General features: G+C 39.5%; 1 protein-coding gene across 5 annotated transcripts in view; it reads right to left on the reverse strand.

The window, feature by feature from the left end:
* ehbp1l1a (EH domain binding protein 1-like 1a) overlaps positions 1 to 14,860 on the reverse strand; it is a 54,106-nt gene that overhangs the window by 16,337 nt on the left and 22,909 nt on the right. For 3 of the 5 annotated variants that reach the window (XM_040140596.1, XM_040140598.1, XM_040140599.1), the window contains 4 exons: positions 13,881 to 14,093; positions 13,568 to 13,627; positions 13,374 to 13,479; positions 9,017 to 9,100 (listed from right to left, as the gene is read on the reverse strand). In XM_040140596.1, coding sequence (XP_039996530.1) covers positions 9,017 to 9,100; positions 13,374 to 13,479; positions 13,568 to 13,627; positions 13,881 to 14,093 — 463 coding nt within the window. Of the gene's footprint in view, positions 1 to 259; positions 3,147 to 9,016; positions 9,101 to 13,373; positions 13,480 to 13,567; positions 13,628 to 13,880; positions 14,094 to 14,860 lie in introns of those variants that run through there. The other 2 variants (XM_040140597.1, XM_040140595.1) reach the window with 2 other exon arrangements.

A 14,860-nucleotide genomic window follows, 5' to 3' on the forward strand; every position in this document is an offset into this window, starting at 1 on the left:
ATTATCAAGTTACTAAAGCTAACGTTTATTAGCCCAAACAGTCTATTTTAGGCAAGCACTAGAATGGCCCTTTTCACAACAAACAATGCAAGAGCACTGGGCACTTCAACTTACCTATTGTCTACAGAAAGGTCTATGTTTTGCTTTGCGCCGCCTTTCAATTTCTCCACTGTCATAAAAGCAAACATAATAAAAACACGAAAAGAGACAAGACAAAGAAAGATGAATGTAGCATTGATCATAACACTGTAGATCTCACCATGTGCAAGTTCTGTGCTGGGGCTGCTGACGGATGTAGAGGTAGCACCAGGTATTCTTGTGTCTCTGAGATATGACTGAGTTGGCTGTACATGCGACAATTCCAACGATGTTGGCTTTTCAATAGAAGAAGGCAATGGAGCTGCCATTGTTTCTTTCTCTGTTGGATCCAATTGCAAAATGCTGGGAAAACCAGGAACTTGAGTCAAATGTGGACATGATGGAGCCATTGCTACCATGTACTTAATTTCATCTTGTTTATATGTATGTTTTGCTGGAAATTTTGCAATAAGAAAAATATTCTCATTCCACAGCTTATCAAACAAGGACTTGCTGTGTGTTCTCCCACTTCGTCTTTTTATATGTTCAGAGCTAAGCATCCTTGCTGATGGAAAACCTGGGACACATGAAACACATGGAGCAGATGTGTATAAGCTGACCATGTTTGATGGTCTTTTTACAGCTTGAGCAGAGGGAAAACCGCATACTCTGGCCTCTTTTGGGCAGGATGACAGTAATGTCATCATGCTTTTTATGTTGTGGTGATATAGTTGGTCTTGTCCAGCAAGTGCCATAAACATGTCTGCCCTCTTCTTCTGAGGCTCTATAAAAATTGGTTTTGTCTCACTTAGCCACTCTATGCTTGGGACTGTAATCATGGATGCAAATCCTTTGAGACTTGAAACACTGGAGCAGCAAGGTACCAAACATATCATATTGGGCTCACTCTTGGATTTGGTTTGAGGTGCAGAGGGGAACCCGGGGATCCTTGATGCTTCTGGGCAAGATGGTGCTAAGGCCAACATTGTCTTCGTCGTTTCTTCATCTTGATTTGGACTGTGTATCAAAAAAACTGTCTCTTTTGGAAGCTCATCACACAAAGTGTAAGGATCAAAAAGCCACTGGAATTTTGAGGCCCCTTCAAAGGATGCAAATCCTGGGAAACTGGATAAATTGGAGCAAACAGGTAAAAGGCTCAGCATATTGTATCGGGGGTAAGATGGGAAGCCTGGAACCTTTGATACTCCCGGGCAAGAAGGAACCAAAGCAAGCATGTTATTTGATTTGTCTGTGTTAATGGGCAAGCTATTAATCCTAAACGTAATTTTCTTTTGTGGTCTGTGCATCAATGTACCCAGTTCAGCAACCCATCCTTTTTCCTTGTACCCTTCAACTGATGAAAATCCAGGTATGGTAGAAACCAGGGGGCACAAAGGAAGGAGATTGACTACATTTAGGCCATAATACACAGTTTTGGGATTGGGGATAGATGGGAAACCGGAAATATTTGACACTTTAGGGCAGGAGGGTACACAGGAAACCATATTCTTCACTGTTTTTTTGTTGTCATTTGATGTGTCAAATATGACCCCCTTCTTTGGTAGCTTCTTCAACAATGACCCCTTTTCTGTTACCCACCCTACACTCACATCCCAAACAACTGATGGGAATCCAGGTATTTTGGAAACATGTGAAAGGCTGATGATATCTGTTGCAGAATACACAATTAGGGGATTTGGATGAGAGGGGAATCCTGGCATCCGTGCTGCTTTTGGACAGGATGGTACAAGGGAAACCATTGCTTTCATTGCTTTCATATCTCTTTCACATCCGTCAGTCAGTGACACCTGCTTTTCTTTCATTCTTGGTTCAAACAGTGGCTCCCTGCTCATTGGCCACTCTTCTGAATAATGACATGATGGAAATCCTGGTATTCGTGACACTTTTGAGCATGAGCATGAAAGACTGACAATATTTGTCATGTGATCAACATAAATTATTCTTGGTTTTGATACAGAGGGAAAGCCAGAGATGCTGGATTTTCTTGGGCAACTTTGTGCAAGAGAAACAATTCCATTCATGTCTTTGTGTATATTATCGTTCTTCAGTAGTAATACAGACTCCTTTTTAATTTGCTTCTCCCATAGTGGCTGAAGAATAGTGCTCCAGTCTTTGCTGTCAGCTTTCTGTACTGATGGAAAACCAGCCATACTGGAGACAGCTGGGCAAGACCGAAGCAGACTGACCCTACTAGACCCATTATAGATTACTATAGGTTTCAGAGCAGATGGATGGCCAGGGATACAAGTCTGTTTAGGACAGGTTTGGGCTAAAGCAAACATGGCCTTCATTTCTTCCTTGTGAGTTCTGTCTTCAGTCATGGGTATGTTGTTTTTTGGCAATGTTACCCCAAAGGGGTTGTAATCTGGAGCCCAGCTTTTGTTCAAACGATGCCCCATTAATGATGGAAAACCTTCAACACAAGAGGTTTTCGGGCACGAACTTAAAAAGCTCATCATATCTGATCCATGATATACTAGAGTAGGTCGTGGAATTGGTATGGAAGAATGCTTTTGGCAAGTTAGTACCAAAGCTCCCATTTGTTTAATTTTATCCTTCTCTTTCTGTGACACCGTCATGACAACAAGCTCAGTTTTCCTTTTCTTATTCAAAAGGGGTTCCTGTCGAGATACCCATGATCTGTTATTGGCTTTACTGATAGATGGTAAACCAGGTATACTGGATACACTTGGACAACAACGATACATATCCACCATACTTGATCCATGAAAAACAAAACTGTGTTGAGATACAGACGGGAACCCTGGATTTCTGGCCTCTCTGGGACAAGATGGTACCAATAAAACCATTTCCTTCTTATTCTTTTCATCTCTATTTGATGCACATGGCAGTAATAGTTCATTTAACGTTTCATTCTTTTTTGATTGATTTTTGATCTCCCACACTGGCTTATGATCTATAAGCCAGTGTTTTTCTTCTTTTACCGGCAATTTGGATGGCATTCCAGCAATGTTTGTCATACTGGGACAGGTTTCCATGAATGTGGACTGTTTGTACTCAATTTCAGGCTTGACATAGCATGGCACACATTGTGTACTAAGCCCGGCGGGGTTTTTATTCACCACTTGTTCTACTAGATCTGCCTGTCCTTTTAAATGAAGAGCACAGTCAGTGGTTAGAATTCCCTTATCCTCTGATGGCCCATTCCTATTAGACTTGCTGTCCAATGGGCATTCATTTGTTTGTTTAGCAGTAGCAGGAAACTCAAATATGCCACTAACTGGTGAGCATATTGGCAACAGATCTGCCATCCCAGCTTTCGTTTTTGTCTTCATTTCATCATCAGTGTCCAACATCCTGGCAGCACCAGGGAACAATGGGACGTTACTGATCATTTCTCTTATCATTTCCATGTCTTCCTCTGATGTGTTTTCAGTTATCTCTGTAGTCGCCTTTTGCAGCTCCTCCCATAGTATGGTCCTGTTTGTAGGATGTTTTTCTAACTGCTGCTCAGCATTATTTATTTGGGTCTGGGATGGTGGTTCTGCTGCACCAGAAACAACTGGACATGATGGCTGTAGTGAAACCCTGTTTTTGTGTCTAAAGAGAAGGTAAATACAAAGTTATAGTCAAAGGTTATTGTAGGAATGTGCCAAATAAAAATAATATTGTATTAGACAATTCCCATTACCGACCCATTACTTCAAACGGTGCTATTCACTTCAAACTTTCTCCAGCTTATATTAACAACTCTCCACTAGAACTAAAAAGCTTCACTCCTGCAAGCAAAACATCATGCAACACAATTTGCTTAAGCTGAATCTACAACAACTGTTTTAACAGCCAGTGCTCTAAACCCAGTGTTAATGCTGGGTGAAAAAATACTTCAAATTAAGTTCTTCACAGTACACCAATCAGCTGCCATTGAACCAACTGAAAATAAACATTTAACTGTATTTTTCTATTAAAATGCTGATTTCTTTAAATTAAGAATTTCACTCAGATGCAGAGGATATTTTTGACACCTCTGTGTTGACTTAAATTATGACCTCCTAAAATAAAGTATGTAAAAAATCTTCATCTTTAATACTAAGACTCTACTCGAACAATCAGATATTTCTTAATAGTCTTGTGTTTCTTCTGTCATCTGCACTTTATGATGTCTTGGTTACTTTTTACTTTTACTTATTTTTATTTATTTATGTGAGATTTCCATACTAGCTTGCATTTGTTTTCTGCTGCTTTTTTGTTGTTAATTTTTAGAAATGAAGCCTACTTCACGAGGGCAGTATAAATTAAATTATGCAACAAACATAATTACACCTAGATAAAACTGACAAGAGCAGATGGTATTATTCTTCCACACACTTACACAGAGTCTCTAATACAGCTTTGATCCACAGTGTCATAGTGAGTAGTATTGACTCTATTGAAAACATTTTATTTGACTCTTCTAAGGGCATGAAACCATGACCCTCTACATTGGCATTAGCAGTCTGTGTTTCATTGGCAACAGCATCTCCCTTTTCATATGTTGATATCTGTGTTTTTTTAGTATCCTTTTGACTCAAGGGGCTGAAACAATGATAAGTAACAAGAGGGGAAAATCTGTATAAATTCACAAATGACACAAACAACAAATGCAAGTTTTGCCATACATGAGTCAGTCAGATGGTGTAAGTGCAAAGGCATTATGTGGAAATGCATCACATCATTGCATCACTGTGCAAACCAAGGCAACCCACCTAACACTCAAGAATAGTGGCACGTCGGGAATGGAGTGCCACATTCTGCAATGCAAGTTTCTGAAAACAGAATCAAAGAGCAAATGTTTCAGAAACTAATCTGCTGACATCATAGACACAACTCAAACTCTAAATCTCAAACTCACTCACCCTTTTTCTTGAATGGCTACTTCTTCAGACTCAGTCCAAAAGCCCTGTTCATCTTTATCCATCTCCAATGTTGAGCACACATCTGATTTTGTTTTCTTTGTGTCAAGATCTAATCTGGTTGGAATGGCCACATCCCATAACATCTCTATCCGATTAAATCTTGAGGATGGTTGATCCACTTGGATTTCAAAATTTGATGATGGTAAGTCTTTGACAATGGCCTGGATGGGACAGGTTGCTGACTCAATTGTCATTCTTTGTTGTACATCCTCTGGTAAATCTTGGCTAGGGAATATAAACTTCACAGATCTCTCTCTGACAGAAACCATACAAAGGGATTGTTCTTCCAGTGACAGCTGTTTGCTCATCAGTAGTGGTGTTTTAACTGGCCACCCCTGTCCTGAGTTGTGCACATGTGTTGATGGTACCCCAAGAACAGAAGCTTTCTTTGGGCAAGAAGGCGAAATATTCACCATATTTGGAAGCCAGTCTATGTCAGGTGGCAGAACTGTCGTGAAATTACAACTGAGTGCACCGTTTGGACAAGAAGGTTCAAGGGAAAGAATTGCCTTCATTATATCTTTGTAAGGAAAACAATACTCTTTATCAACTTGACAGCAGCCTTCCATCTTTATCATCACCACTGGCCATCCTCCTAATTTAGAATCAGAACCAACTGTCACTCTTGAGGGGAAACCAATGATACTTGACTGAGTCGGGCAACATGGTGTAAGCTGTACCATGTCTAGATTTTTTTCTACATTGGCATTAACAGCTTGGGGTTGTGGAGCAGATGGAAATCCAGGATTCAGGGCTTGTCGTGGAGATGATGGAAGCATACTCAGCATTATTTCTTTGTCCCTATATGACATTTCCTTAACTGCAAAATCTTGGTTAACAACTCTATACCTTCTATTGAATGGGTCTTCCCATCGTGCATCCCTGCCCACATACCAGTCATCAAATTCTTTTGCACTATTCTTTGCAGGTAGACCTGGAATTTTACCGTGTTTTGGAAAAGTGGCTAAGGATTTTAACATGTTGGGAGTCTCTTTCATCAAAGCTTCCACTGGTCTCTCTCCTACCTTAGATGGAATTCCAGGAATATTAGAGTGTTTGGGACAGGATGGTAACATTGATACCATTATTCCAACCACTCCATTCTCTCTAAAATACATCTGATGATCACGTATTACTGACAATCTTCCTAGGTTCGTTAATGTCATATCCCATAGTGGTCTTTTGTTTACACTCCATTGTGCTTCATCCGACTCACTGTGGTATCTGGATGGTATTCCGCAAACTCTAGAATGTCTTGGACAAGTAGGCAGCAGATTGATCATACCTGGCATATCTGCCAACATCGGACATGGTACTGATGGAAAGTCTGGCAAACAGAGTGTCTGTGGGAAGGAGGGCAACATGGATACCATATTTATGAACCCATCACAATCATGATAGGGCACATTAAGATCCTCTATATGTAACATAACGGCAGGCTTCTCCCTACGGAGTAGCAGCCCATTTCTTTCCATTAGCCACTCTAATTGTTCAGTGGAGTCTCTAAGTGGCATTCCAGGAACTCTAGATTCCTTTGTACAACAGGGCAGTAAATTCACCATAGATGGGCCATCTGCTAATGTCACTGTCAGAGCAGAGGGAAACCCAGGTACACTAGCATTCTCAGGGCAAGAGGGTAATATTGCACTCATTCTTTCAACAGTGTTCTTATCAAAATATGAAACTGTATTTAGAATCTGCACTTCTCTTTTAACAAATGAAGTCTCCCACTGTAAACTTTTATGAGCAAACCATTCCTTGCAGATGGACAAACAAAGTTTTTGTCCAGTCTTTGAAGGAAAACCAGGGATTCCACTATGTCTGGGACATGAGGGCATTACATTGACCATACTAGGTTCTTGCCATTGAGCAGAGGGTAAGCCAAAAACTTTGGCTTCTTGTGGGAAACTTATCAACATATCTACCATTCTATCATCTTTAATGGTTTCTGTGTCTTTTAGTATCCCCTGAACAAGGTACGCTTGTTCATTCTTCTCTGGCCTCTTGTAAACTAATCTCCTCAAGGTATGCCAATCTTTGTTCACTGAACTGTTTTGATCTCGCGATGACATACCAGGAGTTTGGGTCTGTTCAGGGCAAATAGATGCAAGACTGACAATATTTGGTAACAGCTTCTGGGGTCCTGCTGGCATACCCACAAGGCATGACCTCACAGGACATGAGGGCAACACCGCCACTGAACTGAAGATTTCCCTTTTCTCTAGATCCTGAGCAGCACCTGGGAAAATATCTTGAATCTGGACTTCACCTTTACCCAATGGTTTCACCATCACAATATGGCTAGTTATAACCAAACCTTCACCTTGAGCATTAACTAGCTCCATAGAGGGTAACCCAATGACTCTGGTTTTTCTGGGGCAAGTAGGAAAAAAATCTACCATGATAGGATCCTTCCTTGGTGCAAATGGAACACCAGTTAAACTGGGTTCTTTTCGTTGCACAGAGGGAAAACCAGGAATGGTTGCCTTCCAGGGACAAGATGGTAACATATTTACCATATATTTCATATGTTCTTTATTCTCATGTGACTTTTCCTGAACCGGAACAGGATCACCTCTTAATGGTCTATCTAATATTATTTTCCTCAAAATATGCCAGTTGCCATTATATGCCATAACTCTTTGTCTAAATGGCATACCTGCAATCATTGTCTGTTTGGGGCATGTAGGGAGATGACTGGCCATACTTGGAGTGTCTGAAGCCTTCTGCAATGGTGCAGATGGAAAGCCTGGAACACTGGCCTTTCTAGAACATGATGGTAACATGGCCACCATGAATTTAATCATATTAGTATCACTGACATCTTGTTCCTGGACACAAGACAAGTGTGAAACAAACGCTTCTTTTATCTGCAACTTTTTTTTCCACAGGGAACATCTGTCCCAGACATTCTTTTCATATCCAGTCACTGATCCAACAGAAGCTAAACCTGGAACCCTGCATATTTTGGGACATGTATGTAATAGATGAGCCATATTTAATTTGCGATTCAAAGCAGATGGGAATCCAGGAATACTGGCAGACCTTGAGCATGATGGCGTTATGTCCACCATTTTTGCAATTCCTGCACTGCCTTCATAAAGGGAACTAACATAACCTAAATGCTGGAGTAATAGCAATCTCTTCCTGGGTAACTTCTGAAAAAGTAACCTATCATCTGGCCAAGCTATAACTTGCGACTGATGCAAAGATGGCATGCCAGGAATCTTGGAGTATTGTAAGCTACTTGATAGTAGCTTAATCATATCTGGCATTTTCACTGTTCCTTCAATCTGAGCTTCAGGCTGTAAAGTGAATGGTAAATGAGAACTTGCACTTGGGCACAGTGAACCAAGTTCCACCTTAGATATATACACACACTTTTCTTCTATACTTATTGTAGAGCTTGGTAACACAAGTTCCTGTGTAACTCTCTTATCACTTTCACACAATGGCCTCTGATCCATAGCGCAAGCCACATTTTCAGTTCTCCCTTCCTCCATATAATGCTCTGAGTCCAAACCACATAAATTCTTTGTTGTGGCTTGTTGTTCCGAGAGAAACTTAAAATGAGAGTCCAATCTTGAAATGACTTGGTCTGACGCAGTTGTGTTGCATGTTATTTTCTTATCCACAATTGGTTTTGGAACAGCAGAGCTGATTTTTAGAGTGGCTCTTTGTGGCTTCTCCCACTGTAAGTTTGTTGTAATGGACCGTTCTCCAGACTGAGCTTCTGGTGTTTTGTTCATCACAATTGGAGGAAAAGTAGAACTGGTGTCTCTGAGACAAAACGACACTGAGGCAGTCATAGTCTCATTTCTGAGGGAATAGAGTACACCAAAGATTGATGTCAGGACAAATATGACTGATTTATATTCATATTTTTAATCCTCATGATTTACTTTTGCATTGCAAGTGTAAACACTGAAAAGAACTCAGATGCATTTTCAAGACTAAAGAATGGGTAGGCATTAACTGATGGTGCACCATGCCAAACTTACCCCCAATCCATAGTTACGGCTTCTTTTTTGTGGGCCACTCCTGGGGCAACTTGAGGCAATTGCAGTAAAGGTTCCTGGGGTGATCTGGAAGTAGGTTGGGGATTGGTAAGAGAATGGGGTATATGCTGAACAGGCTCTGATTGGGCTATTGGATTCCCTAATTGAATAGACATCTTAGACATGTGCCTCGTTGGTTTAACGAGAAGTTCCTTCACTGAAGTGGATGTTGGATCATGAAAATCAGGGTTTTGCTTAGGAGCAGAAGCATAGTTAGGAAGTGTTGGATGGACGTTGGGGAATGTCCTTGTTGGCCTTGATTCTGTCTAATCCATCTGCGTTTTTGGCGTCTCAAAATTTTTAGCCCTGGGGCTAAGGGCGTTCTAGGGCTAAGGGTCAGAAGTGAGGCCATGCTCTCAGGTCTGAGGGATAAACAGACATTATGATGTAAGGAAAGTCTTCACCACAGTAACGTAGTAACATTCAGGCCATATTCACAAATTCTGCTGAACAGCATACAAACAAGTGAGCAATGTAATATGGTGCTACCAAAATTATATATGGCAAAAAAATATACTACAGGAGATTCAAACCAGACAGTTACAACAAATGTATTGACAAATTTTTCTGCAGGCTACACATAGCCACAAGACGATCAGTAGTGGCAGCTGCTCAACAGAGGGCACCAGGGTCTTGCTTCACTTGATTTACATTGAAAATAAAGGGTTATTTAATCAGTTGTTATATCTAAATGACAGTTTTCTATCTTTTGTAAGACATGAGAACCTGAATTAAGAATACATTTTAATAGATTTTAATTAGATTAAAATTTTTGCTCACATTCTTGGCAATTCTGACTTGGGAAACCTGTTACTCTCAGCCATTGAGTGCAAGAGAGTTCTCAGTTTATACAACAGACTGGTGCATTTAACCTGGAATTCTTTCAAACATTACCAGAAGCCCTTTCAAGCCAAACAAATCGGGAGTTTGTGGGCTGAAATATGTAATGCCAAAGTTGCTAATCCAAGCTTAACTAGTTAATAGCAAATGCAAACATGCTAATTAAGTGGCATGTACCCGCAGTACAGGGTCTTAGCCTACAAGCTCAAGCCTTTTGATCTTACCGAATTACAGGTAATACATCCAGCAGAAACACAGCAAAATGGGAATCCCTTTAAAATCTCTTTTTGCTAAATGTCAAATGCAAGTCTGCTATTTCCAGTCCAGTTACTTTTTAAAAATAATATTTGGCTCTCTTCAGCAGCCACTCGTTTACATATCACCATGTGAAGTGAGGTTAGCTGCCCATGCTTTTATAACGATTTATACAAACCAGCAAACCAAAACAATAACGTGTAAACTGCACAGAGCTGCAAACTGAAGTTACTACCAAACCTTTCACAGTACAAGGACTCATTTGAGTCTATGATCTTGTCAAAAATACTTCTTAGCTTAAATTCACATCACTTGCTGTCTGCTCAAGCTCAACTACAAAAGTCTTCTCCTTTTCTTTTATTTGTAGTCTTGTCTCTATTTGGCTATACCCAACCTCAGGAAAAATCAGGTCTGCCAGGAGATTTTGAGAAGGTCACAACTTTATCTGTAAATCCTCATGTACAAAGAATTCTGTGCTGAACTTCAGTATTGACAAGGCCCTGGAACATTTCTATTCTACAATTACTGTGATGCCTCTGGATAAATCATCTCTAACCTCTTGTAAGCCCAGCCTAACTCAATTTCAGATTCAATGGCATCCCTTGGCAGACAATCTGACAATTAAAGAGCTTGGAGTTGACAACCCAATAAAACTGTAGGTCTGCACAAAGAGGGAGACTACATACTCCAGGCTGCCTGTTCCTATACTGAACCCCCCATTTTAATATAATTAATAACTCCTGTCAATGAGGATATAATCACATGGCCGACTGTGGTTTAGGAGGTGGAACTGGTTGCCCACTAATCACAGGATTTGTTGTTTGATCCCCAGCTCCTCCTGTCCACATGCAGAAGTGTCCTGAACCCCAAATTGCTCCTGATGGTCAGACCAGCACCTAGTATGGTAAGGCGCTGTCATCATTGGGTGAATGAGAGGCAAACTGTACAGTGCTTTGGATAAAAGTACTATATAAATGCAGCCTTTTTAAATGCAGACATTTAACCACATAAACCTTGTTTAGACAGAAGAGTCTGTATCAAAAATAACAGACTATCTCTCACCAAACTTTATAATAAGTCAATGTAGATCTCCTTTTGCTTTGAATAAAATGACATGTCCCCCAATACATGTCCCTCAGTTTCCAAATGTAACAATGGAACAGACCAAACAAGCCAAATTTTGTACAAAGGATACACTGTACGGTTGCCAAAGTACAAAGTAAAAAAAGTTCTTAGCAGTAACATACATGCAGTGCGGTTAATGTTTTTGATTAAAATTATATTAGTAAAGGAAAAATCTAACCCTAAATGACCTAACTCTGTTAAGTACAACTATCAGTACTGTCTTTTGCATTTCCAGGAATATTTTGTTGTTCTGTAATGTATTTTTCCTGAGTACAACTGGTCAATACAGATCAGATCAGCTGTCAAGTTGGTACATGTGAGACAAATAAAAATCTCAATGTTCAGAAAAATGCCCTCAACTGTTGTCGAGTGAATGTTCATACATAGGTTGAAGTGTTCACACCTGCTGAAATATAGCAACATGTTTTGCTTCTTTTTCTGAACACAAGACCTGGTGTTAGTTGCTGCTGCATCAACAACAGAATGCAGTTCTCTGTGTTCTCTCATTTTCAGAAAACATAAGCAGAGGTTTAAATTATTGTATAATGCAAAACTTAGTGCAAAGAGTCCATAGCATGTTTTTTTAGTAGGCATCATATGGCACTGACCGCCTGGTTACTCTTGTGCACTATTGAAAGAAAACATACCAGTGCAACCAGCAACAACCAACAAAATGCTTTAACACTAAACCAGTCCATGTTCACAGGGTTTGTTGAAAAATGTACTAGGAAATCACCAGCTGAAGTAGTAGTACATGATGCAGGCTTAGAAAAATCGTTTGGAGAAAAAAACAGTGAACTACAACATTTAATCACAACTCTATAGGTCAACTATTGATTGACCTATCTGGGTCTGTTCTTAGTTAGTTCTGATCCAATCATCTAATATAAAATATATTGTATAAAATTTTCAGTGGCAGTTGGTGTTGGTGCCACTGTTTAGAACTATGGAATACCTCAAAGGTCTGTTCTTGGACCTACTGTATCTTCAATCTGTATGTTACTTTCAGGCCCTTTAATTTGTCCTTTTGCATATCTTTCCACTTTTATATAGACAATGCTCACCTGTACCTTTACTGACTCTATGAATGGCTGGATGTCCCATTATTTTCTCAAATTAAACAGAGGTCCATATTATCAGCCCTGACAGTGCTCGAAACAACATGAAGTAGTCTGTGGGACCTTTAACCTGGAACATCAAGCTGTATACTAACAATTTAGGTGTCACATTTGATTATTGTCTGGATGTTTCATTTCATATCAAGAAAAGTATGCAAACATGCTATTTTCAAAGATTATTTAAGTTATTACCTATCCAGAATAGTGCCTGATACACTGAAGCTCCTGAGTGCGTTTCTAAATTTTTCTTTTCATATAATAATTTAAAATGTCTCAGGTGGGCTGTCCAGTGTCTACTTGATGTTCCCAGACATGGACTTAAAATGAGGGGAAGAAGAGTATTTGCTGTCTCTCCCCTGAACTTTGAAATTGTTTACCTGTCTCTAAAACTGTATATTCCACAGTTTAACTGACATACTTCTCTAATTTTACAACGTATTGTTTTCCTTAACTGATAATTTTTTCATTTGTTGAACTTGTTTCTGTTTTGTTAATTCTATTTTGTTGTTCTTGTGTTTTCCATTATGATACCTGTAATATAATTGTAATATAATTTTTGAAGGAGTTACTTTTATTTTGAAAAGTGTTGTATAAATAATTTTGAACTTTGACAAGACAATGTCAAATAAAGGTCCCATTATTAACTTTTTCAAGCCCTTTCAGTCTTATCAAATGCTCTTTCTCATGACAATTCCACCCAATGCTGAGAGCATTATCACTTGTTCTGAGCAAACTGCTACTTCCAAGGTCACAAATTCAATATATTCATGCTTGAATCTTTTTCTTAAATATCTAAATCTTTACTTGCAACTCATTGAGTACATTTGATACCATAGATTGATGGCATCTACAGTAACAGTGTTACTGAGTACCTGTGAATTATTCCTTTACAGCCATGCCAACCACACAAAACATTTAAAAACACCAAACCTGACAAAAGGCAGCCATTTATATTTTCTTACCCTGTTGATCTCTTGACAACCTCGGTTCCAAAATGTGCATCTCTTATCTGTTCTGAAGCCCTTGATGGCTCTGGCTTCCAGCTGGAAGGGGCTCTGGGATCAGGGGCTGAACAACATAATATAAAGTTACATATATAGTCATTGTATATAGGTATAGCTAATTAAAATTCACCTAATTTTCTGTTCATGCTCACTTGTAGGTGTTGTACACTGGTTATCCTCTTCACTCAGTGTGCTCAACTGTCTTTTGAATTCTAAAAGGAAAGAAAGGCATTGACAAGATTATAGATAATAACCATAGGTTTATGTTCATATGCCACCACGCCAGCACAGCATGAACAGTGTATATTTTTACCAGTGTGGAAATCGAGTGTTTAGTTGCTTAAATCAAAACAACCAGTCGGGGGAGACATGTGGTTGCATATTGGGTGGATTTGGTAACTAGTTTTAATGCTAAATGGATTTACGCAGGAACAACATGACTTTTGTTCCTTTTTTATTTTGTACCTGTATCTTGGTCACTGGGGGAGGTTATGGCAGTTTGGGATATATGAGGCTGAGTAGGAGGAGGCCCAGAGAGAACAAGAGAAGAGGTAGGCCTTAAAGGAGGAGGTGAGGGGTCTACTGTGGGGGTGACCTGGGGTCTCCAGGAAGGAACAAATCCAGACCCTCCTTGAGGTTTCTGCTCCAAAGTCTGATCCATGGGCAGAGAGGATGAAACTGACAGGGAGGGAAAGGAGGCAGAGGGATCATTGGAATGAGGGGAAGAAAGAGGACAACAGAGAGGGAATGGAGGGAGGGATATCAGTAACCCAACCCTTGAGTATGCTTTCCAAAATCAGTTCAATGGACAGATTCTCCAATGTTATTGTTTGGAATGGTCAAATAGTTCTGTGAGTAAGTAGCAACAACAAGAGTAAAATATAGGGGGGGAAAAAAAGAAAAAAATGCGTGCAATTAACACAGATTAGAGTTTTAAGAATGAAGCAGAAAAAATAAGGAAAATGGAAGTTTGGAAATAGGAAGTGGGCAGAAGAAGAGACCTTCTATCGGCAACTTTTAGACACATTCTGTAAGTACACACTGTAAATACAGACAGAGATAAAGTATAATTTCTCTTTAGCCATCTATCATAAATTGTCACTTGATTAACATTTGTTGTGCACACAGAAAAGTAAATCAATTTAAAAACCATAAAACACTGTGAAAGAGCCAATTTAGATAAAGCTAACATTAAATAGTTTTCTGAACCTCCTTTCAGATATGTCATGTTGCTAGCTTCATCTATATGTTTAAAGTTATGGGTTTGTGTGATTCAGCCAGAAGTCCATTACATTAATATTGCAACTTTATTCAGACAAGATCATTACCAACAGAGCCACGATGCTCATCCCCTCTTCTCACAGTGAATCCACTAATAAATTCTCATTAGTTTCATTATTTATCAGTCTGTTTGCCTTTTTATAATATTCAAGAGTGCACAAACA

This window comes from Xiphias gladius, chromosome 12, assembly GCF_016859285.1.
Source record: "Xiphias gladius isolate SHS-SW01 ecotype Sanya breed wild chromosome 12, ASM1685928v1, whole genome shotgun sequence".
NCBI classification, from domain to species: domain Eukaryota; kingdom Metazoa; phylum Chordata; class Actinopteri; order Istiophoriformes; family Xiphiidae; genus Xiphias; species Xiphias gladius.